At 36.2% G+C, this 26023-nt stretch overlaps 4 protein-coding genes across 5 annotated transcripts; 3 read left to right on the plus strand and 1 right to left on the minus strand.

Moving 5' to 3' along the window:
* The first annotated feature begins 496 nt into the window (after positions 1-496).
* On the plus strand, positions 497-9530 carry LOC128677613 (3-ketoacyl-CoA thiolase, mitochondrial-like). Its single transcript, XM_053758585.2, has 8 exons — positions 497-648; positions 1189-1355; positions 2279-2410; positions 2964-3228; positions 3779-3954; positions 5995-6189; positions 7518-7672; positions 8802-9530. The coding sequence occupies exons 1-8, from the start codon at positions 630-632 to the stop codon at positions 8881-8883; spliced, it is 1191 nt and encodes a 396-aa protein (XP_053614560.1). The 5' UTR covers positions 497-629; the 3' UTR covers positions 8884-9530.
* A 1550-nt stretch (positions 9531-11080) lies between these two features.
* Positions 11081-16542, plus strand: LOC128677561 (3-ketoacyl-CoA thiolase, mitochondrial-like). 2 transcript variants are annotated; one of them, XM_053758503.2, is made up of 8 exons: positions 11081-11234; positions 12411-12577; positions 13329-13463; positions 13741-14005; positions 14267-14442; positions 14749-14949; positions 15141-15295; positions 15960-16542. In XM_053758503.2, the coding sequence occupies exons 1-8, from the start codon at positions 11213-11215 to the stop codon at positions 16039-16041; spliced, it is 1203 nt and encodes a 400-aa protein (XP_053614478.1). In that variant the 5' UTR covers positions 11081-11212; the 3' UTR covers positions 16042-16542. The 2 variants fall into 2 exon arrangements, with proteins under 2 accessions (XP_053614478.1, XP_053614479.1); XM_053758504.2 differs by lacking the exon at positions 11081-11234 and adding an exon at positions 11573-11803.
* Positions 16543-17017: 475 nt separating this feature from the next.
* On the plus strand, positions 17018-22562 carry LOC128677562 (3-ketoacyl-CoA thiolase, mitochondrial-like). The gene is made up of 8 exons (XM_053758505.2): positions 17018-17121; positions 17660-17826; positions 18350-18481; positions 18877-19141; positions 19666-19826; positions 20475-20612; positions 20995-21149; positions 21682-22562. Exons 1-8 carry the CDS (start codon positions 17103-17105, stop codon positions 21761-21763), a joined length of 1119 nt encoding a protein of 372 aa, XP_053614480.1. The 5' UTR covers positions 17018-17102; the 3' UTR covers positions 21764-22562.
* HSPC300 (Haematopoietic stem/progenitor cell protein 300) lies at positions 22546-25438 on the minus strand. The gene is made up of 3 exons (XM_053758506.2): positions 25180-25438; positions 24560-24642; positions 22546-23881 (listed from the first exon to the last, which is right to left on the minus strand). Exons 1-3 carry the CDS (start codon positions 25298-25300, stop codon positions 23855-23857), a joined length of 231 nt encoding a protein of 76 aa, XP_053614481.1. The 5' UTR covers positions 25301-25438; the 3' UTR covers positions 22546-23854.
* Positions 25439-26023: the final 585 nt, after the last annotated feature.

Consider the following 26023-nt stretch of genomic DNA (forward strand, 5'->3'; position numbering starts at 1 on the left):
TTCAACAGTTTACCCTTACAGGCATGCAATATTAGCGTTATGTTACACTTATAACACATACTATATTTTTATATATGGGTACGTGCAGTACTTACAAATTAAACTGTTTGAACAACTTATAAGCAAGCAAGCAACTTTAAAATTACTGCTACAAACAATAAAGTAAAAAAATTGCATGAAGCATAGACGGGCGGGACCGCGAAAGAATATATTGGAAACTTTTTGAAAACATGCGAAATACATTTTTTTTCATGGTGACTACAAGTTATAGATTTAGAAGGGCCCCGCGCGCGGCCCCTACAATGTACCATAAGTACCACAGACCTAGGTAACACAGATCATTTAGCCTTAGGTAATAACTATCTAACGTCACTAGTTTATGAAGTGTCATAGTGTAAATAGATATTAAAATTTCTACCAAATTTGTTATATGGCAACTCTTTATTCGAATGAAAAGGAATTAACTATACAATTATTCATTCACTTGTAGTTCATTTTCAAACATTAACTTTTTTCGTGTGTGTGTGTTTCATTCGGTGTTTGTGGTGAGGTGTCTATTTCGCGACCGGCTGGTCCTTTATTTAATATTTTTTTTATTAATTTTTAACTAATAATATATATCCGATATAATGGCCGTAGCTACAAAAGGTATGTATTAGTTTGAATACTAACGAAAATAATACAAATTATTATTCTAAAATCTACAAAACTGGTCGGGGTCAAATTCCACTTGTTATGTTTTGATAAAATTAATCTAAAATCATTGGAATAAACAGATGTTTTGAGCTAAAACTTATTTTGTATATTAATTACCTATCATTGTTGACTTTAGCCAATTTTGTTAGTTTGTAGAAACAATAATTTAAATCTGTTGATCAAAGTTTCTGACCAAAGTCCAAAAACATTGTTTTCCGACTGGTAGGTGTACTAGTAGTACCTATATTATATTTTCCTAATATACCATCTATATACCTAAATTTACCATTTATGTACCTTATATTAAAAAAAAGGGTTTACTTAAGTAGGGTACATAAAAAAATCGTCTCATTGTTCTAAATAAAATCCTCCATCTACATAGAAATAATTGTGTATGTACCCACTAACTCCAATGCGTGAATAAACGATTTTTTATATCAAAGAAAAAAAAATTGAAATGAAGTTTCCAAAAACTTTTTTTCTATACTATAGGAATCTACATTCTGGGAGCCAAACGGACAGCCTTCGGCACATTCGGGGGTGTGTTCCGCAACACTTCAGCTACAGAACTGCAGACGGCGGCAATAACAGCCTCCCTGAAGGAGGCTGGAGTGTCCCCCGAGCAGGTTGACACAGTCGTCGTGGGGCAGGTCATGTCGGTGAGTTATACAATAATGGAATGTTATGAATATTAAGTGTTTGAAATATATAAATACCTAATAGCAATATATAATTGTTTTGAATAATACAAAGTATGGCTAAACTACATATCTATTAGAAAGAAAGAAAGAAAGAAAGAAAGAAAGAAAGAAAGAAAGAAAGAAAGAAAGAAAGAAAGAAAGAAAACATTTATTTGCCAAAAACATGAGTACAAATAGTCATAATGAATTAGACCTACACGTTTTACCGAATATAGGTATGCAAATATAATTAAATAAAGAGGAGCATGCTATCCACTACAAATTCAAAACAAAAAAAGAATTATAATGTACTTATACTAGCCCTAAATTCTATCCGAGTCTATCATTAAAGAAATCATTTAAAGTATAATAACATTTATCAGTTAATAAAGACTTGAGGTGCTTTTTAAGTAGATTTAAATTTAAGCTTTTATATTGATTTGGAATTTTGTTGTAAATTTTCGGTGCCATACATACTATGCTATTACCGAGTAAAGCAGTTTTTAATTAAATGAAAAAATGTGTTATAAAATGAGTAAGTTTGTTTCAAGAAATAATTTGGATTTATTCCATTCATGCATATTACTGATGCCTAATTAGACAGCCATAGGACCTGAATTTTTTTCACGTAGGTACATCTAGAGGAGGATAAATTAAACATCTTTACATACCTATTACCTAGTTTTAAACTGAAGGACAGAAAAGAGGAATGAATAGAGGGGAGGCTTTGTTCCAGCAGTGGGACATGTCCCTGGTATGGCAAGAGCCTGTGGGACATGTCCCACTGCTGGGCCTTTCCACTCTATTCCTTCCTCTTTTCAATCTTGTTGAATTAAGCCCATTCCACTACTCCTTGGACAGATACATCCATACATCAATTTTAAATCCTATTCTAAACACAGTCAACAGCGACCGATGGCATCTACACCCCTCGCCACGCCGCCCTGAAGGCCGGCATCCCTCAGGAGAAACCAGTGCTGGGCGTCAACCGGCTCTGCGGCTCTGGCTTCCAGTCGGTCGTCAACTGCGCACAGGTAAATTACCGTAATTACATTAAAGACTGTTCAAAAGCTTTTCCTCAACTTGAATGTCACAAAACCTTGTACATTTTCAGACTAATGTTGTAGTCAAGCTAAGAACTATACTACGATTTTGAAAATACCGCTGCTGAAGTGAAAGATCAGACAGAGAAGAGATGAAATTCGGTACGCGGGTAGAATATAACCTGACATAATATATAGAATACTTTTTATCCCAAAATTCCCATAGGAGTGTAGCCCCGGAGACAGCTAGTAGACAGCTAGTATTATAAATGCGAAAGTCTGTCTATTACGTCTCTTCCGCTTTCACGGATAAACCTGGACCGATTTTGATGTAATTTTATATCGCCATTTAAACATAGGCTACTTTTTTCAAAATTCAAACCTCAAATTAGTATAAAGGGGTGAAGGTTTGTATGAAAACTATGTCTGTTCCGAGAAACTCACGCGGGCGATGCCGCGAGCAAAAGCTAGTTATTATACCCATTCACAAGTTGACACATACGTGTCAGCCATAAAACGCTTCTAAACTGTATATTTAATCCAGGACATAATAACTGGAGCAGCCAAGATCTCCGTAGCAGGGGGCACAGAAAACATGAGCCAAGCGCCTTTTGCGGTCCGCGGAGTACGATTTGGCACAACCCTGGGTACCAACATTGCCTTCGAAGACACCTTATGGGCTGGCCTTACTGATTCTTACTGCGGCTTGCCCATGGGCATGACAGCTGAGAAGTTAGGGGGGCAGTTGAGCATCACCCGCGACGAGTCTGACAATTTCGCGTTGAGGTCACAACAGAGGTGGAAGGACTGTAAGTTTATTTATTTACCAAATTATGTAAAAAGTGGAATAATAGCAGACCCGATTATTATTATTATTAGTATCTCCTTTTGGGATTCACGGCACATAGTCCGGTCTTTTGAGAGGCTTGCGTGGGGATATGGATCCATCACGTAGAGGCCCTTTGGAGAGTTTTGATGTTGTGTAGGTCTCCCGCCAAGACCCGCTCGCGGATATACCAATGAAATGATATGCCCATGAGCAGGTCTCGGCGGGAGTGCGAACTATTGCAGAATAATGGATGGACTGAGAATGGTATTATTATTATTATTTATTTATTTAAAAATTTTTTGCAAAAAATTACAAACAAATATGTACAAATGGTGGACTTAACGCCATATCGTATGGATAGCATTGAATGAATGAATAGTATATTGCTGTAGACGTACTACAGATATGGTTACGGAAACACATGGTTAGTCAATATAGGCAACATTTAAGTCACATTGGGTTCAATTGGAAACTTTTATAAAATGTATTCCATTCACTCATTCACTCACTCGTTTATTCATTGCAACCAGCGAACGCGGCGGGCGTGTTCAAAGCGGAGATCGTGCCGGTGACCCTCACGGTCAAGAGGAAGGAAGTGAAGGTAGAAGTGGACGAGCACCCGCGGCCGCAGACCACAATAGAAAGCCTCAAGAAACTGCCGCCCGTCTTCAAGAAGGAGGGACTGGTCACCGCCGGCTCGGCTTCAGTAAGTCTCTCTTCTCTCTCACACACAATCAGGAAGAAGGAGATGGAAGTAGGCGAGCACCCGCAAGCCACACTCATGTGACTTGGCTAGTGCTATAAGTGATTTATGTTACATGGTGCGTAATTAGTACCCACTTAGTTACGATTTATCTTGGAAGATCAAAATCTACCCAAAGTAGGGAGACTAACATCTTTTGTTCTACGACTTTTGTCTAAACGTAATAAATAAATAAATATTTTTTTAGTTTTAATGTCGTTTCTATAAAACGTTAACTTTATGTTCGATTCCGCTAGCACTGTCTCGTGTTTCTTGGCTATTATATAGAGTTAAGATTTTAGATTGTATTTTTTTATATGAAAAAAAAAAATATTAATCACAAGTCGTAGAATAAAAGTTGCTTCTTTTGATGTAAGCAAGTAGCCTAGGAGGTTTTGCGTTTGATAACAGTAACCCTGTATAATATTAGCGGTGATAATGAAATTTATTGCTCTTAAACTTTTGTACTTTGCTTGACGCAATCAAGGTTATTGATAAGTGGACTTTCGAACTGATAACGTGGGGACAAAATTCGAATCATTGTTTATTTAGTATTCGAAAATAACTAATAATAGCACAAATAACACAGACTGAGCTAGCCCCAAAGTAAGTTCGAGACTTGTGTTATGGGATAACTCAACTATACTATATAAGAAATACATATATAAATAAACATCCAAGACCGGGGCCAATCATAAAAAGATCATTTTCCATCATGACCCGATCGGGGTTCGAACCCGGAACCTCTCGGTTCAGATGCAAGCACTTTACCAATGCGCCACCGAGATCGTCAACTGCTTGCAACTTGTCATGATAATATTTTTAATACTAATATAATATTTTTCGCTTTAGAGATAACTCGAGATAAAAGAATGTAATCATTTGCACCGAAATATTAAGTTACGCAATAAATATTTGTTTATTGAAAATTAGGTAAAAAGTTTGTAATAAGGTATTGGACGATCTTCGGTGTCTGGATGGTTATAGGTACCTCCACCACATTAGTTTTTTTTTCTACCAAACAGAAATGCTTGCATTGTTATGTTCCGGTTTGAAGGTTGAGAGAGGCGGTGTGATTACAGGGTGCTGTGGCAAATGATCACAAACCAGGCAAATATGATTCATGGTTACTTAAATAAATTATTCATTCATTAATTCATTCATTCATTGCGGCCTGGTATTGCCGTCGTTGGATTTGACAGGCTGTGAGATAAACAACATTGTGTTATTTTCTAAATTTTACTTTAGTTTTGTCACAATGAGTCATATAAACAATATTTCTCTCTTCACAACAATATTTAGTTTTCTCATCAATATACAGTGTTACTGGTATCAAACGCAAAACCTAAAGACTACTTAGGTACAAAAAAAGCAACTTTTATTCTACGATATCTCGTGATTCATAGTTTTTTTTTCAATCTAATTTGCGATTCTACACATCTTAACTCTATGTAACAGCCAAGCAACACGAGACAGTACAGTAGCGTTATGTAGTGGAATCGAACATAGAATAAACGTTTTATAGAAACAAACAAAAAAAAGGATAAATTTTGTATTTATTACGTTTAAGAAAAAAGTCGTAGAACAAAAGATGTTAGTCTCTATGTACCTTATGCGCCTTTGGAAGGTTATGCGTTAGACACCAGTAACCCTGTATATAAAACTCTTCCGTTACTGACTGGCTGACTTCGCTCGGGTAAAACCTTAATGCCGGCTCCACACTTTCGCTGAACTTTGACGGATTCGGCATACATTGCTGATTTTTCATTGTGGTAAATAAAATCACTCATATGAACTACGCAATTTTTATGCATTCGCGTTCGACGACAATGTGGAGCCGGCATAATAAATTATACACTTAAATCTTCGTCAGTTATCACACAAGCTATTAAAAAAAAACTCGCATCAAAATCCGTTGCGTATTTTTAAAGATCTAAGCAAGCATACATAAGCACAGACAGCGGGAAGCTGCATTATATTATGTAGTGATACAAAACTCGATAGGGTATCAGTGACGGGGCAGGCGCAATAGTTCTGGCCAGCGAAGAAGCGGCCAAGAACTACAAGCCCCTGGCGAGGCTGGCGGGCTGGTCGTACGTGGGCGTGGACCCCAGTATCATGGGCATTGGCCCCGTGAACGCCATCCAGAACCTTCTCAAGGCCACCAACCTTACCCTAAACGATATCGACCTTATTGAGGTGAGTTTCTGTTTTGTAGTACCCTGAGGGGGCCGTCTGATAATCACGTGTATTTTGAGAGATAGGTAATCTTTTTTTTTCATATTATCTTTAATTATATAATATAATTGAAGATCAAACGAACTTCTAAGTGAAGTTCGATCATAATTATGTGAACAGCTTCATTCGAAGCGATTTACCATATTATAAAGAGATAGTCTATACTATATTATAAAGAGATACTATCTTATAATATAGTCTATACTATATTATAAGATAATCTATACTATATTATAAAGAGGTAAGCGTTTGTGAGTTTGTATATTTGAGGCGGGTAATCCCTTGAAACTACCGAACCGACTTCAAAAATTCTTTCACCATTAGAAAGGTACATTATCCAAGATTGCTATTATATCTTATATTTTATCTAAAAATTCCCACGGGAGCGAAGCCCCGGGCAACATCTAGTCCTTACTAATATTATAAATGCAATTTTTTGTGAGGATGTATGTTTGTTACACTTTTAAGCAAAATCTACTGGACCGATTGTTATGAAACTTGGTACACGGGTAGAATATGAACTGGTATAACACATAGGGTACTTTTTATCCCAAAATTCCCACGGGAGCGAAGCTCCGGGGCGCAGCTAGTAATCCATAAGGAAGGCCGGTGAGCCAGCTGTGGGGAAGTTTAAATGGCTAATTAAGATGATTAGAAATCACGCGTACACGTAACAACAAGTAGATTTTTTAAAAATTCCTTTTGCCTCCACATATTTCTGAAAGCATGTATAGTAGATCTGTCTGTAATGCAAATTTCTCCTCCGCTTGTTCTACAAAATCGAAATTTTCCAAGTCACTTCAGTTTTCATTACAACACATTATTATATTAAGCATGACCTGATGGTGCAGCCAGGATCGGCTCCCAATGAGGGAAATCCTCAACGGTTTATTGCACGGAGTTTTTATTACGCGTACAATATACCAAGACATCATGACAATTATATTTTTGTAAAAGGGTTGTCTTAAGTAGGTAGCAATGGTCGTTATGACGCCCGCCTGGGGATCGAAAGGTCTCAGGTTCGAATCCTACTCGTGCCATATGAGATTGTATACCAATCTGACTCATATATAGTAGTTTTCATAGACCACCACTTGCTTCTGGTGAAGGAAAACGTCGTAAGCAAACCTGCAAACTGGTAAAATTGAGAAGGCAATAGCCAACCACTCCATTAATAATGCCCAAGAAAGTTGTTGTGTGTGTTTCATTCCACGTAATGACCAGGACCCTCGGCCATGAGGAAATACGACTATGCAGAAGAAGATATTAATTTATCTGTATGTTACAAGATCAACGAAGCTTTCTGTGCGCAAACGCTGGCGTGCGCGAAGTCCCTCAAACTGGACCAAGAGAAACTGAACGTGAACGGCGGCGCCACAGCGCTCGGTCACCCGCTCGGTGCGTCCGGGTCCCGCATCACCGCGCATTTGGTGCACGAACTCAGGTACGTAGGATGAATAGATCGATTTTGTTACAAAGATTTGATATAAAAAAAATGGTAAATGGAAAAATCACACAGGTTGAGTTGGCCCCAAAGTGAATTCGAGACTTGTGTTATGTGACCATACTATATTTTATCTATACTATTATTATAAAGAGGTAAGCGTTTGTGAGTTTGTATGTTTGAGGCGTGTAATCTCCGAAATTACCGAAACGATGTCAAAAATTATTTCACCATTACAAAGGTACCCATTATCCTAGGCTATATTTTATCTCAAAATTCCCACGGCAGCGAAGTCCCGGGCAACATCTAGTAACATAAATTCAAATCATTTATTCAGAAATTAGACCTTCACAGGCACTTTTTCTCGTCAATCTTTATATTTATAGTTATTTCTCACAAGCTACAAACTACTGGCATTTCGGAACGACCTCTGCTGAGAAGAAATGCCGAAAGAAACTCATTTGAACAGTGTTGGTCCCTATCATGCCAGATCGGCTTACCATTATTGTTTCTTACAATGTTTTTTTTTTTCTAATAATATATAAAAGTACATAATGTACATAGTCAAAAGGTATATCAAAACAGGTTATGATTGTGATCCGAGTGCTGATTATAATATATATACATATCGATGTGAAACACAATTAACTTACATGAAAATATATGAGAAACGAGATGACCAGTTCCCTCTGGCAGGCACGAGTTGACGCATGCTCAACCATAATAGAGGGAACCTCACGACCCGGCCCACGAATAAGATATATACCTATAGATATGCAAAACCCAGGTCAATCTGTAACAGATCATTTTCCATTGACCTGACCGGGGGTCAAATCCAGGACCTCCAGTGTAGCAGTCCGGCGTGATGGCCACTAGGCCACGGGGCTCGTCTAAATCACATAACTAAAAACAGAATTCGAAATGTTGCCGTTCTATAGTTACGTGATTACAATCTAAAATTTATTATTTATTGAGATTATTCTTAACCGAATGAAAACAACAATCAAATAACAACCTTATTGCTACTACATAAGATTTTAAATAAAAAGCAACATAGCCTAATTGTTTAGATTGTAAGGACCATTCCTAATCTATAAGAAAAATAATGTGAATATAATTTTGTTTACAGACGTCGTGGATTGAAACGCGGCATCGGTTCTGCGTGTATCGGAGGTGGACAAGGCATCGCCCTCCTTGTCGAAACTGTCTAGATTTCACACACACACAAACACACACACACGCAGGCGCACAACACACACACACACATAAGTGTATCAGAAGCGGGCAAATTATCTCTCTCCTTGTCGAAATTGTCTGGGAATTGTGAGGAATACGAGTTCTTTCGATCTCCTCTTTCATTGTTCATTTAAATTACTTGATAATAATGTCTTGAAAGAAATTAAATTACTTTCAATCTGTTATTACATTTGGATGTTGTGTATGATACTTTCCAAGTGCAGTCAGTGATCAGTGAGCATCATCTTAAAGGCATTGTGTGTTGTCACTACTAGAGGTATCGAGCGACGTGCCTTGAAATTGAGTGCAATGAAATTTTCGTGGATTATTCTCTGAAAATTCCGAGAGATTTCTTCGGAAATTTCAGAGAATAAGAATAATTCTCGTTTTTCAGAGAATAATTCAAAATTTGGGGAATCACCATATGTAAAGGTTTGAAAATTCTTTATATCTTTATTGCATGCTCAAATGGTGTGCCTTATCGTGTAAGATATAGTGTACTGAACACGTAAAAATAAATATCTAATTCATATTGATAAGCGAAATTATATTTTTAAGTAGAATTGTTGTTGCATATATTTTGTGTACTATATATTAAATCAATAAACTTGTTTATTTTTTACATAGTTTTTTATTGTCTAACTTCTAAATTATTAAAACAACATATTAAATTAGTATTAAGAAGTATCGTCCTATCTGTGGTGGGACTAACACATGTTTCTGTGTTTAAATATATTTAACTTTTTGTAGATAAAAATTTTGAGATTAACTCCTATTCAGGGTTTTATGGTTAAGGTTTGTCACTTGATTGGTATTGAATCACATAGACGTTTCGATCTGGCACCAAAGGCCGATTGACATGGAGAGCCCTCGGGAGAGTTCCATAGGCATTTGGGCACTTGATAGTAAAAAAAATAGTAAAACTAGATATTAGACTGTTAGTAGATTTGTTGAGTTGTAGATTATTACATAAAATTAAATTTTATGTAACGTAAATTTATTAAATTCAAATGGAACGAAAGGTAAGTAAGTATAAATCTGTCACGCGAGAGATGAACTCGCTTGGCAAGGATTCCGTACCTTGATTATATTCGCCGCAAGATTAAATTTCTTTTTCATGCGTCTGTATAAGGGTACCGTTATTTCCTTTTCCTTTTGAGATTCTCAACCCTAATCCAGTTATTTTTTGCATGCACTGTCCTTTGTAAGTTCACATTAATAATAAGTACACATCCTTTTATACCATAAAAAGAAGTACCCCTGTCGCGTCTGTCTGTACAAACGCGATAAACTCGAAAACATTTATGTACTGACTCCTAAAGAAGGTTGAACCATACCTAATAAAAAAGTGCCAAATTTCATTAAAATCGGTCAAGTCGTTTTTGAGTTTGTTCATTACAAACAAAAATACAAATTATTTTCTCTTTATAATAAAAGTTTACCCGAGCGGAGCAGGGACCACCCGCTGTTTAGAAGGTAGGTACCTAGTTTCGGTGAGATAAGATACCTATACCAAAACTAATCTTTGCGCTCCCCACAAAGACACTTTGAGTTGTATAACAATTGTAATCTATTGTTATCGACGCATAGATCAACGTTTAGGATGTTTACATTTAGGATCGGCCACCTACCAGGAAGCTCTTCGACGGTTTATTTGCATGGTCATAATTTATGCATCACATAAAATCTCCTATCTTCCCCACAAAAACAAGATTGTTATCAAAAATGTCATTTTTGCAACAAACTTTTATTGACGCCAGGGAGATCTTGTAGCAAACAACGCGTGACGGAAATGATTTATGTCACGCGATGACATTTTTGCTGACCATGCAAATAAACCGTCGAAAAGTTCCTTGGTAGGTAGCCGATCCTAAATGTAATGAAATTTGCTAAGAAACTTGTTATACCAGTAGATACCTAAGACTTAGGGAAATTGGAAAAGTTGTGCTTGTGGAATAAGTACCACAAAAACAACTGGATACCCAATTTATTATTTTCATCTGTCTGTATTTTCGATTTGCTTAGGTGAAACAATTGTTGGAAAAAATGTATGGTGGTACATTTTTATCCATACAAACAATGTCTAACGAATTGCCTGTTGTACCTATGTGAATCAGATAAAACAACCTCATATTCATGTTGTCAGTTTCACATAAGTTATTGCCGCGCTTGCAACCGGTCACAATCAAGGTTTTGATAACATAGGTACTATTATCATTTCTCACCGTCCCCGACAGGAGAGGGACGTCTAGTTTTTTAAATTCTAATTTTTAGTTGTTTACGTACAAGTTTGCAGCCGAAATCATGTCTGTCGCTGTAAATAAAGGTATGTGTTTATCTCCATTGACTTTTAAATAACCTAGCCGTACCATTTATTTGTTGTTTTGTGTAAAGTAATAAATACTTTGTAAAAATCCGTGGTAAAAACCAATTCATATATACCTATACACATTTACAATATATTTGAGTTGTATACCTAATACATTTTTAGGCATATCTATATTATAATAATGTGCAATATAGGATTATTATAAGTTAAAAGTCTCTATAGCAATGTACGCTTAAATATAATATGCATTGAGACATTTGGTTATAAATAAGCACGGGAGTTTTCATTCGTTCAGTTCAATGTCCAAACAACACAAGCAAGCACCGTAATTAGCTAGTCTACCTACGTAGCTGGCTCGATAGTGATTTCGCTTTTATTGATAGTGGAATAACGATGATCTTGAATCTGCGATCGTGGTAGCAAGGCTATGCACTAAATGATAAATTACACAAAGCATTTTATAGTTACCTACCCAAGTACTATTTAATATTTTACAAGTATTATGGTTTGTCCTACTGAAAGCATACTTAGGTAGGAATGTGAAAGCAAACTAAGTAGGTACCTAGGTATGTTTTTCCAGTTTTGTTATGATAAGTAGGTATTGCAGGCTAACAAAATAAAAATCATTCATTTTCATTTCTTACAAAAACAAATTCTAGGTTTAACCAACGTGTGCCATATCCGCCGATGAGCAATCGAATAACGTAAGGTGGTTTACAAACGCTTAAGATTTGTGAAATTTCTAATAACTATTTAATTCAATCTAAAACTTCGTTTAAGCTTTTTTTGCTTCTATTTCTGTGGCATTACTAGGTGCATAACATACGGAGATAGTCGCACCAAATTGGGGCGATTTGGGAGAAAAAGAAAAGTTTGAGTGGCGATTGTGAATTTGGGACATTTCTTTTGGCGTTAAACATACTTAACTTGAAAATCCGAAACCTCACTTCGAGCTCGATTTAAACAACAGTGTGCGTAGTGCGACTTTGCTATTTACATGTCACCATCGAGTCGATTCGAAGTGAGACGAAGCGAACCAATTATATTGCGCCATTGTAACGTGACAACAACCACATTGCCATGTGATTGGTTCGCTGTGTCTCACTTCGAAACGATTAGTGCAAACCCGCACTAACCTCTGTCCTCTTAAAATACCTGACCTGTTATCTCCAGGTATTTACATAGTGGCTGCCAAAAGAACGCCTTTCGGACGTATGGGCGGCATGCTCCGTGACGTACACCCTTCAGATCTAATGGCAGTAGCCGCCAAAGACGCCTTCAAGGCCTCTTCCATCAGCCCTGATATCATCGACACCGTGAACGTGGGGCAAGTCAATGGGGTTAGTATTCTGAAAAATTCACCATTGCTGGTTGGTATTCCTAATCTGGACCTGGGTCAGAAATTCACAGTTTACGCTTGATTTATCACTGTTGCTACAATCAACTTGCTATAACCATTTAGGTACCATAAACAAAAGAGAGAATCCTAAAAGAGGCTCACTAATGAGAGGAATCACTAATCTTAATCCAACTGAATGATAAAACTGCCTACGATTGTGAATTATCTCAATAGACTCATAGTAAAAATAGTAAAAATTACAATTATATTATTAAAATTACCGTTCAATTTGAATTGACTTAATTATACCTATTTGACAAGATCTGAGACGCTCAATCTGCTCAATTCTATCTATGAACCACATGAAAATATATTCTTTCTAAAATTATTTGTATTACGTAATCAGACAGCTATAGCGCAATAATTTTGTAAAATTTCAATTTTAAATTGCTACACCCTCACTGGGTACATGTTTAACTGCACAATATTTTGTAATCCTTATGCTGTACATGTCTGGAAATAAATGAATTATGAACCTGTACTAACATTGGAATCTGTTCTTAAGATGCACATCATGTCAGAAGGTGCATCGTCTGTTCTTTAGCCAGTTTGTAATGTCAAACAGAATAGTACTGTACTGTACATTATTGAACTCCATATAAACATATTCGTGTTGAAGTTTTCATTAACTTATGATCTTATAATAAGACTTATTGTCTGTCCATGAAATTTAACTTGCGTTCACATTTCAGCTCAGCGGTACCTCCGACGGAGGACTGGCTCCACGCCACGCCGCCTTGAAGTCAGGAGTGCCGCAGGACAGACCCGCCCTGGGTGTGAACAGACTCTGCGGCTCTGGATTTCAGGCTATCATCAACAGTGTGCAAGTAAACACATGCTTTATCATTACATACTTAACTTCGTTGAGTGCTTTCTTAAAATGGAGTTTAAGAGGCCATTGTAAATTTATTGATGAACTTCATATCCAATACCAAGTTACAATTTATCTACTTCCTATTTATAATTTGCTCAAGGCGATCCATTCCAAAAGTTCCAAACAATCCAAAAATTTGAAGAATCCACTGTAAGTAGTTTTATTCCTAACAATGCGTTCGGGTTTTCTATGTCGAAAGTTTTGCATTAAAATATCATATCTTGTTTTAGGATATCCTGACAGGTTCAGCCGAAGTCTCACTAGCTGGTGGCACAGAGAACATGTCTGCTGTACCCTATGTGGTCAGAAACGTCCGATTCGGCACACCATTGGGCGCCCAAATACCGTTTGAAGACAGTCTGACTGCCAGCTCTCTTGACACTTTCTGCAAGTTCACCATGCCGCAGACTGCCGAGAATCTGGCAGAGAAATATGGGCTTAAAAGAGGAGAGGTGGACGAGTTCGCCATCCAATCACAGACAAGATGGAAAGCTGGTAAAAATCTGACTTGTTGATTTTGTCCAACTTCCATTAATATTGTCAAGGAACTATAGTTGCATGTATTATGTATGAAAAGAGCTCTTTCAAGATTGTTTAAAATTACTTAGATAAAGAAGTAGTACAGAGTTGGTGATATTCCATTTATCTCGATAGATGCAAACAATCAAGAGATGCCTAAAGTATGTCCATTCTCCTATAACTGATATCCTGAAGAGGAAACAACGAATTGCACTAACAGAACCTTATCTTCTACAGCACACGATGCTGGTGCGTTCAAAGAGGAGATGGCTCCGGTCACAGTTAAAGTAAAGAAGCAAGAAGTGATTGTCGACAAAGACGAGCACCCTCGTCCAGAAACTACGATTGAAGCTCTGAATAAACTGCCAGTTCTGTTCCGCAAGGGAGGCGTTGTTACTGCTGGTAATTCTTCGGTATGTTCTTAGTATTTTCGTACGCGTTTACTTAGAGGTTGGACGATCTAGTAGACCAGTCTTAGTTCACATTCGTCTGAATCGATATTTTGCGAGTTCATTTATTATTTTAAATTGCAGAGCTATTCTTGCCATTTTAGAGTGATTATTATATTCCATATCTTTCTGTCTTTAGCCATTCAATTTTCTTGTCTCATATGTTACATTCTTATCACATGTAGTAATATAGCTAAAAATATGTTTCTCTCCATGTTTTTTGAGCCTTTACCTCTTACGAAACAGCCTCTCATATTTTTCATATGACAGGGCGTCAATGACGGCGCTGGAGCCCTGATTGTGGCTAACGAAGACGCTGTTAAGAAGCACGGATTGAAGCCCCTCGCCCGCATACTGGGGTGGTCCTTCGTGGGCGTCGACCCTAGCATCATGGGCATCGGTCCTGTGCCTGCCATCAAGAATGTGTTGAACGTCACTGGACTCAAACTCAATGATATTGACTTGATTGAGGTATTTTTGCTGACAATCTCTAGTATTTACAAGACAATAAATGCAGTTGCTCACATTACTAAAAATTGGAGCAAAAGTAGGTAATATACGTTCCATAAACGATGGTATTCCTCAAGGCAGAGTGTTGGGACCTCCGCTGTTTTAAAATGACCTACAATGAATGTTAATTAATGGAAGAATATTATCCCTAGATAAACGAAGCCTTTGCCGCCCAAACCCTGGCCTGCGTGAAGGAACTCAACCTGGACCAAAGCAAACTGAACGTGAACGGAGGTGCTGTCGCTATGGGCCATCCCGTAGGCGCTTCCGGAGCGAGGATTACAGCACATTTGACCCATGAACTCAGGTAGGCGTTGTGAAAATTTTGACAAAAAATAACAATGGTAGACCTATCCCAAAAGAATTTCGATCTGAAGAAAGAGACCTTGAACTGAATTAGTGGTCCAGACTGTGACAACCTGATCGAACATAAATCATTTTATCAGCTTTATTTGAGATCCCTTTATTGAAACCTGTCAAACACATCACACACACTCTACTTTAGAATTCATAACACATTTTTACCAAGCATTATTCACTATTCTTTAAATTACAACCCAATAATATGCACTTGGTTGGTCAACACTAATTATATTCATGGTTTGAAAGTTGCGTTTTCTTTACATATTTAAGTTTAAAGTTTTAATGTTAATTCATTTTACTGTATTGTGCAATTATTTTATTTTATTTTATTTATTCAGAAAACTTACAGCTATTTTAACAAATAAAAAATTACTAAGATAAATAATTTTAAAGCCATTTACAAGTTTTCACTTTTGAATTACGTAAATACATGTTCCAAGTAACAATAAATTAACAGAACACAAAAGAAAAACAAAAAAGAAATTTTGAATATAAATTTGTTTGAATTCAGCACAGAGTTCTAAAACAATATCATCCAAAAAAGTACATAGGTAATAAAATTATTGTAAATTCCAACAGCATAGTTAATAATTACGGTTTTATTTCAGACGCCGAGGCCTCAAGAGGGCAATTGGCTCGGCCTGCATCGGCGGAGGACAAGGCATTGCTATCCTCCTGGAAACCGTCTGAACGACCAAAATATGAAGACTATATTTAAATATATAGGATTTGTTTGGTGCGAGACATATGTCTCCAAACAAATCCTATAAGAAAATTGTGAACTTTTCTCTTATTACATACAAATTATAGTTTTTGGTTTGGTGAATATTATTTTATTCAGATTAATTATATGAAGCGCAAAATTCGTGCTTTGTCTTACCATTCACTGTTGTGCGTGCGTCTTGTCAGGCTATGTATACATATAATAAAATATAATGACTAACAGTAACTTAATACATGGCTTTCATAGTGTATGTATTACAAATTACAACGAAAAATAAAAAAGAATTTGCGTTGAGAGTTAAGGATTAAAGAATAAGTGAAGTAAATTTCGATTATATTTTTGTAACAATTAATAAAATATCATTTTGTTCGCATTTATAAAATTTCTAACTTGTCTGAAATAAGTATTCACTGTTGTATTAATGTAATTTATTTTCTATTACAGAGTATTAATATTTTTTTAACAAATTGTTTCATTTATTTTTAACCATTGTTTTTCCACTCCCGTAAAATGTGTTAAAGAAAGAACTTAATCAAAGAAATTCACCCATTTTTTTATCTAGATAAATCTCAAAGCATCCCAAAGAGGTGGGGTATATATATAAATAAATATGCACGACTATTTGCTTTGTGTGTTTACGTAATAATTATACAAAGATTTGATGGTTCAAAATATAATCCATACATATTTTGGAATAAGTTAGGTTATGTATGCATGTTAATCGTGATCCTGAATACTTTACTCGTGTATACGGCTCAGGACTTATAAGAACTATGATAAAATTAATAAAAGAACATATTGACATACTCAAAATGGAAAACAATACTCATATTAAATCCTTGCGTAAAAATAAATTCAAATAACAGTAACATGTTTACAAAAAGTAGATTTAATATCACTGTATAAACAGTTGATAAAACAAAGATACTGGGTAATAATAATATCATTCTTCATAAATATTCTGTTGTACCATTCGTACATTACGTTGCCAGGCCATTTGGATTATATGTAGTTATTTATCTTTATTATGGTGATACCGAGCAAAGGTCAGTAGATATTGTTTATTAAGTAAGTTTTATTTATTTATGGGTATAAACTATGTATCTGATAATCTAAATTTATCTATGCCACTTCAAATACACAATATTGTGCGATCTATATCAGTTAGTTAGGAAAATGATCATAATCATTTATGTATATATTAGTGGCCCGTCCCGGCTTCGGTCTAGTAAAACCATAATAAATTTGAATCACTATATCTATTTAAAAAACCCCATCAAAACCCGTTGTGCACCTAGTTTGATATAAGCATACATAGCAACAGACAAGACAGCTGGAAGCTACTTTTATGTAGTGATAGTGATATGCTGTTATTTAAATATTTTGTTTTAGAAAATTCCACTGTTATTTTAAATAATTCAATTAGTATACAATATTATTCACTTAATCGTTTAAAGGACATGTAGTATTTTGTGATCAAGACATTGTTTTGTACTATGTAACCTTTTTCTAAATCTGCAGAGTATAAAGCGACCAACGCAATCATTCGTTCACAATAAAATCAATGATTTCAATAATTTCCAGGTATATTCATAGTGGGCGCGAAACGGACGCCATTTTGCAAATATGGCGGTTCCCTGCGAGAAACTCCCGCGTGTCACGTGTTCGCTGCTGCCGCCAAAGACGCCATACAATCCTCCAATATAGATCCAAAGGCCATCGACCACACATTTGTGGGAAATGTTCACTTTGTAAGTTACATGAACCTTCTTCCCTTCCACATGTGGTCAAAGTTGTCAAGCTTGATTCTTTCTTACCGAGTGTTTCTAACACTGGTGTCAGATTTCGTTCAAATCGCGACATGATAGAAAAGTTTTAAGACTATCTACTGCAAATATACAGTACAAACTAGTGAACTGAACAGTCATATAAGGGTGCAGAATTCAGAATACTACTTCTGACGATATATTCGTTCGTGCAAGTGGTCTCTGATGAGAGTATAATCTCAAATCTCCGGAAAGATTTCTAGATTTGTCTTCCTGAAGCAACGTCTAATTAAGCGACAGAATCAACCTTATATTCCTTTCTTCTCGTTCTATCCGGCCAACTGTCTTCTTCAAAACAGATAATTAGTGGACCGGTATAGCGCGAGTTCAACCACACTATAATCCGCCTCGCCAATTATGGAGAGGATTATTCGAAATTGACTGCCTACCCTCTCTAATCAGAGAAGCACCTGAAGAATAATAATATAGTTCAAGGTTTTTATTCTAGCTCAGTCAATGTGACGGTGGCAAGACTCCAAGGTACTGCGGCATCTACTCAGGGGTGCCGATCGAGAAGCCAGCGTTGGGCATCAACAAGGCTTGCGGGAGTGGACTGCAAGCTGTCATCAACGGCGCTTTGGTTAGTACACAAACGATTGTACTGAACTTATAAATAATATTCGATAAGCCATTCTTTACCGTAGTCTGATAACTAGACACCAGACTCATTTTCTGAGGCATATGGTTCCCTCCCTAGAACACTAGAATACTTATAGGATATATATACTTAAACTGCTTCCAAACGGTCAATTCATACTAATATTATAAAGAGTAAAGATTGGTACTTTTGTTTGTAATGAATAAACTCAAAAACTACTGGGCCGATATTGATTAAATTTGGCACAGAGATAGACGAAACCTTCATTAGTGATATAGGTTACTTTTTGATTATGGTTTTACACGAGCGAAGTCGGGGCGTGTGAAAATAAAGCAGCATCTAACGATGACTCAATCACTCTTTAATTCAATTTTCAGGAGATCCTAACAGGGCTGGCGAAGGTTACCCTCACTGGTGGAACAGAGCAGATGTCAACCCAGCCACATCTAGTCAGAAATGTACGATTCGGAGCCGGCCTCGGCGGCTCCTACCAATTCGAAGACCACGTCACCACTCAATTTGTAGACAGCCGGTCGGGCATGACGTTGGCAAAAGCAGCTGAGGAGTTGGCAATGAAGAACCTGGTGACGAGAGAAGAGGCTGATGAATACGCGATGAAGAGCTACTTGAAATGGAAGGCAGGTGATTGAATTTAAACACTCACAAGGACAGTATGCTAACCGCTTTAGGCCATGGACCACAATCCTTATTCATACATAATGAAGGCTAGTGCCTCAACAGTGGGGACGTTTCAATGGCTGACGATAATGAGTGGCAGTAATTAAATTACTCTATCTATATAGCGATAAACAAATCAGTTATGCTTTTAAAACAAGTTTTTGGAACTTCTCATATAACAATGGTAGCACGGTGGAAAACGCTACCCCATCAAAATGATATCTATAGATTCTCCATGATATTATTTTTTCTATCGAACATATATGATAGAAAACCCGCGGTAATATGTAAAAGAACGACCACATTTTTGTGGTCAGCAATCATAGCGCCACTTCTGCGGAACTTCTTTCGTCGTGCGGAGTCTAAATGAAGATTGCAGCTTTTTGAGAAATTCCAAAGAATTTAAAATTTGACGTGTGACGTGGCTGTGAAGATCTGATTTCTGGATAAATGCTTTGATTTTGTATTTCTGTTCATATCGATTTCAGCGCAAGCATCAAACATTTTCGCCAATGAACTCACAAGTGTAACAACGAGGATAAAGAATAAAGAGATCACGGTGACTCAGGACGAGCTGCCAGAACCAGACCTCAGCTTTGAAAGGCTGGCCGCTGTGTCAGGATCGATCATCACTAATAGAAACTCTGCTGTAAGATTTTATTTACATTTTATTGCTCAACTAAAAAGTTTTCTTTTTCTTGATAGATGGGCCCGAGTAGCTAGCGTAGGAGAAGACCACTAAAGAGATGGCTAGTGGCCGGATAACATGGATGGATTCCTGCCGAGATAGCCGCATGATGCATTAAATAGATTTTTTGGAAGAAGGAAATAAAGGACTTTGCCCAGCAGTGGAATACAACTACAAGACTACAGAAGGAATAGAAAACTTAAGTAACAATAAGAGGATTTAACGTCTTCAGTACAGGCACAGGTTTACGCCCGGTATTTTACCGAGATCCCATCTATTCGTTGGGTTCGCGTCAAACTATTTGGGGAAGAAATTAGGAATCCAATCTCTGATCATATGGAAATAGAACCTTTGGACCATACAGATACGGACCCTAGGCACAAGCTTGGTGGTTAGTGTATGTTAGTGTATGATAGGGAACACTGTTTAAATGAGTTTCTTTCGACATTTCTTCTCAGCAGTGGTCGTTCCCTAATGCTAGTGTGTAGCTTAGATCAATATGATATCCTGCGGGGACCATTTCCCGTCAGAAGGGCCGCATACCTGTTTGCTTGCTCAGTATATAGAAAAATGATTTTGGATCGTTGAGTTTGTATCATCCACACCCAGAGCCCAGCCGACGGCGCGGCCGCCGTGCTGCTAGCAGACGAGCAGACAGTCACCTCGCAGCAGCTGTCTCCGCTGGCCAGGGTGACGGGCTGGGGGCCGGCCGCGGCAGTTGGTGTGCAGCAAGTGGATTTGTTTGAGGCAAGTGTCTATATTTAATTGGTTGACGGCATAATTATTCTGCCCAAATTTATTTGAAGAATCTCTGCTTTCATAAAAATGTTATCTGTTCTTGTGTCATAAAAATGTTTGACACTCTACCGATTTATAAAGTTCGCTCATCATTATAGTCGCATCCTCATGGCTAAGGGTCGTGTCTCGTGACCACCAGTAGTAGTAGTTCTCTTGACTAGGGCCTCCCATGCAATACGATCTTTAAGTCCTCATGGATTTTGCTGCGTGTATAAGTCCTTATCAAATCCGTCCTTATAGTTGATGCTCTTTCTTGACTTCGAAGTCCAGGAACATCTCCGAGCAAGATGAGCCTATAAAGATCGCTAGTTCTAAATTGTAATTTCCACAGATAAACGACATTTTCGCAACGCAAGCCATAATAACAAGCAGAGAACTTGACATAGACCCGTGCAGAGTGAACGTGGATGGAGGAGCGGTGACCCTGGGCCACCCTGTGGCCGCGACAGGCGCCAGGATGACAGTCCACTTGGTTCACGAGATGAGGTAAAGTATTGAGAGCTTTTGTGTTCAGGACTCTTGTGGCGACATCTAGCTACGCCGGAAGAAATTAAATAAAATACTTATTCATAAAAAGATGTAGCCACGGAATTAGTAGGTACTAGATGTTGCCCACGGCTTCGCTCCCGTGGGAATTTGGATATAAAATAGATCCTATAGCAGTCTGGGATAATTTAACTTTCTAATGGTGAAAGAGTTTTTGAAAACGGTTCGGTAGTTTCGTATATTACCCGCCTTAAACATACAAACTCACAAACGCTTACCACTTTATAATAATAGTATAGACTACGGAGTACCTACTAATTCCATGGATACAGCATGGATGTGTGTATGTATGTTTGTCACTCTTTCGCACAAAATGTACTGGATCGATTATTATGAAATTTGGTACATGGATAGAATATAACTGGAATAACACATAGGGTAACCTACTTTTTAACCCGAAATTCTCACGGGAGCGAAGCCTCGGGGCGCAGCTAGTAGGGTAATAAAAAAACTTTGTTGTAATCATTTTCAGGCGGCGCAATTTGAAAAAAGGAGTTGTCGCTTCAAGCTGCGGTGGTGGACAAGGTATAGCGCTGTTGTTAGAATCTATGTAAGAGAGAGATAGCGCTATCTACAGCCACGAGTAGGCCTTGGTCTAATCCTGACTTTACAATAGTAGATCTTAAGGACACGAAATAAGTACTACTATTTAAAAAGCACAGGATACAGACATGAGAATCGACACCCAATCTGTTCTACGAGATATCCTATTCTGCGGATAGTTCGCCCCAAACTGACGAATTCGAAATATTTCTGAATGGACGGACATGTCATGAAATGCCTCTTTCTTGTATCTGTACACACCATAAATGTTTAATTATGCCAAAAAAATTAAAGGCTTAATATTAAAGACCCTATTAATACATGTGAGTAATCAAAATTTTGAAATTATCGTTTATCATAAAATGTTATTGACGTTTGCGTTTATCCCAAAATGTCAATGAATTTATGGACGTAGTTTGAAACTCCAATTATTCCAATTCATAGATTATCGTGTTCTCTCGCTCTCGCGTGCAATGACCCTGGCATAGACAAAAAATAAATAAATAAAAAAAAATTGCCAGAATTTATCAAAGAAAATCCAACTTTGTGTGAACTGCTGCACTGGACCTACCTTTACTATGAAGCGTAGTAGTCAGGTGGCACGCTCTAAGTATTATAACCAATTATTTAAATTATTAAAATCAAAATATTTTTTTGGATAAATTTTGGATTTCGGTTTTTTATGTTTTGACTATGCACATATTATCAGTAATATGTACTGAAAGCCCCATTTTATTTTTTGGCATAATTAAAAATTTATGGTGTATAAACTGCAAAATAAACAAATGACAAGTATAATAGAATTGTATATTATTAAATTCTAATTAAATGCTTACATGATACTAATACAAAGTCTTAATTTAGGAGTAATTCACTTACAAAATAACATGAACGTATGTCGTTATTATCGAGTAACCTAAGTAGTATATTGTTGATCAATTAATTTTTATAATATAACCCTGTTCTTCTTAAAAAGATGAAGCATACTATAAGCTAAATTGCCTATGTTTGTCTCGTTCTGTCAATGCCAAATTTTGTAAAGTGCGATAGTGACGAAACATACTTTAAAATATGCTATATCTTTGTTTTGAACAACAGGGCAATTTTGTGTAAAAATATATAATAACCTAAAAGTGTAAAAAAATTAGATAAATATATAAAAATAAATAAAAAGCATTTTAATTACATCAATAAACCAAGTTTGTGCAGTACATTTATTGATTCCCCCTCAATTCCTCACTTTAAAACATATTTTGGAGCCCAACATCAGAAATATCACATCGAGTCGATTCGCAGTGTGACGCAACTAACCAATCGCATAGCGGTGTGGTTGTCGTTACGACACTATTCCGCTTTGTGATTGGTTCGCTACGTCTCACTGCGAGTCGATTCGTTAATCAGATGTGAAATGCCAACCCTCGCCAACTGCCAACTTTCGCCCTCAGAAGATAAACTTTTTTTTTACTAATAAGTAAAAGTTACTTGGACATTTGGCAACAAAATAGAAGTAATTAAAACAAGTTAATACAGACCAATAAATAATTTCTCTATTTTATTCATGTACTATCAACATTTTCATCAGGTGCTCAATTTTTTTAGTTTCCTTACTCTATTAGCGACTAAGGCTCGATTTTCAATAATATTTTATACTTCTTATTTTTTAAATTTATATTTAAATAAGATTACTATTGATTTTGGATTCCAATAATATGTAAATATCAGAAAATTCATACAAAAAAAAAATACTTGAGATTGAGTCACAATATTTAGTATTTTTTTCCAACCCGGAACCAATTACAAAATGAGTCATTATTACATATATTTAATTTCTAATACATACAAAAATGCCATCAAGGAGTTTTACTTTATTTTGAAAGATCAAGTTTAATTAGTGATCTTTTAATGTTATGATTATGAAGATATATGAACTTACATTAAATATTCATCAACTAACCATTATGAAGTATTAAATATTGATAAATTGATTGAATATATGTTTGATTATAGTATCAAATATTAGTGTGGGCTCCTAAACTTGTTTTTGGCGTACATTTAAATAATGATGGTCAAATAAAGTAAGAAATAAAAAGTTACTGTAATTACTATGTGAGAGTCTCCCCTTTAGTTACCTGAAAATAAAAAATAGAATTACTATTACAAAATCATGACATGATTTTTTTCAAATTCATAATTTTACTTTAATACTAGTGATACTAATTTTAATACTTACTTATACATTTGCACAGATTTATTTTACCTAAAAATTGGACATAGCACTTTTAAAAATTCAGGGTATTGTGTTTCCTATAACAAATGCCTGAGTACACCAACCCGATCTGATAGCTTGAATTGGAATTAAATTCTATGTAAGTTTGAAATCACAAAGAATGAAGAATCTAACATTGAATATATCTATATGTAATAAAAAATTTCTTATTTGTATAAAGGGCTTAAGCCTTAGTTTGCATGTCTTTCCTGGATATCCTACAGCTAACAGTGATGAATAAAACGCAATTTAGTGACTTTCATTTTCATTTTTTTACCAGCGGCCTATCCCGGCTTCGCTCAGGTAAAACCTTAATAAATTATACACCTAAACCTTCCTTAGGAATAAAACTATATATAAATAAAACCCGCATCAAAATCCATTGCGTAGTTTTAAAGATATTAGCATACATAGGGATATAGGGACAGAGAAAGCGACTTTGTTTTATACTATGCAGTGATGACTCTGTTTTTAGATTTGGGAAGTTGTAATTAGCATAAATTTGTATCAGTAGCCATAGAAAATAATTTGGTATACTCACACAAGCCTCCAAATAGTCAATCTTTCTTTCCAGTGATGTCAGCTTCTCATTCAGTGTAGCAAGTCGGGATCGGCATGACATGTCTAAAAAAGAATCAAAAATTATATCAACTACTTCATAGCTTCTCTATGAAGTAGTTGATATTATACATCTTATTATACAACTAACTAATCAAACACCATTTGTATAGCTATTCTATTCTAGACAAGATTATACCACAAAAATCTCTTAGTTGACAGTCACAGAAATTGGGATTTAATTTATTTACAGTAGTCTTACATATGGTCTAATTTATTGAAAAAGTCAAGACATGTTATAGATAAAAATAATAAAATTAAATTTCAAAAGACTTTATTATGTACGGAATAAACATAGTATTATAAAAAGATTAACACAACAACAGTTTGTATGGAGTTTCTTGGACATGGGACAGCCGATCACCAGATAGTAAGTGATCACCGCTGCCTAAAAATATATGCAATACCAGGGGCAGCACAGGAGAGGTGCCGGCCTTTCAAGAAGTCCTAGACTTGTTTCTTGAAGTTTCCAGTGTAGTATTCGGGAATCACGATAAAGGAATTTTCAACTTCTAATTGTTGAGAACTAGAACTTTCACTCACCGAAAGAATTTAGAAAATCTGTAATCTTCTTGATGCTTCCTGTAATAACTTCAATGTATTCTCTATTTGCCCAGTCTTGTTGGATTTGTTTTTGTATTGTTTCTCGAGGAGGAGCAGCCATGTCGTTTTACTTGGATTTTGCAAACAATATGATCACAAAAGCGAAAGCTTTATTCGCACAAAACAAAAATGAAACTGATGGATGATTGATTTAATTTGATGTGAAGAAACTGCTGAATGCTGATGGAATGGATTTGGATGGATGAAAGAAATAGGAAATAGTGTTGCCGGACTTGATGGTCGATAGACCTGTAAAATTAACTTGTAAAATTAGGCGTATCGATAGTTTTGCATTGCATGCCAGTAATTTGTACCTTGTGAGAAAATATTATTTAATATAAAAATTGACGTGAAAAAGTACCTGTGAAGGTGTAAGTAACTCCTGAATATTTGATTTGCAATAATGGAACAACAGGTCAAACGTTAATTGTAATTAATTTAATTTGTAAGTACTGCACCTACCCATATATAGAACATAGTATGTGGTTAAGTGTAACATAACGCTAATATTGCATGCCTGTAAGGGTAAACTGTTGAAACGATTGTATTGTATGTGGCAAACCACAGTTACTGCAATTACTGCACAGTTACTGCAATAAAGATATTTGAGTTTGAGTTTGAGACAATTCATAGTTTTAATTTATCGAACACTATCGATAGTATGAAACTTTCGATAGTATCACTACTATTAATTGTTCTAAGATTTATAAGACAAAGATCAATAATTTGATTACTTTATTTATTATTTCCTATTATCGATGGTAGGTACTCGAGAGCAACACTA

This window comes from Plodia interpunctella, chromosome 18 (genome assembly GCF_027563975.2).
Source record: "Plodia interpunctella isolate USDA-ARS_2022_Savannah chromosome 18, ilPloInte3.2, whole genome shotgun sequence".
Lineage (NCBI taxonomy): Eukaryota > Metazoa > Arthropoda > Insecta > Lepidoptera > Pyralidae > Plodia > Plodia interpunctella.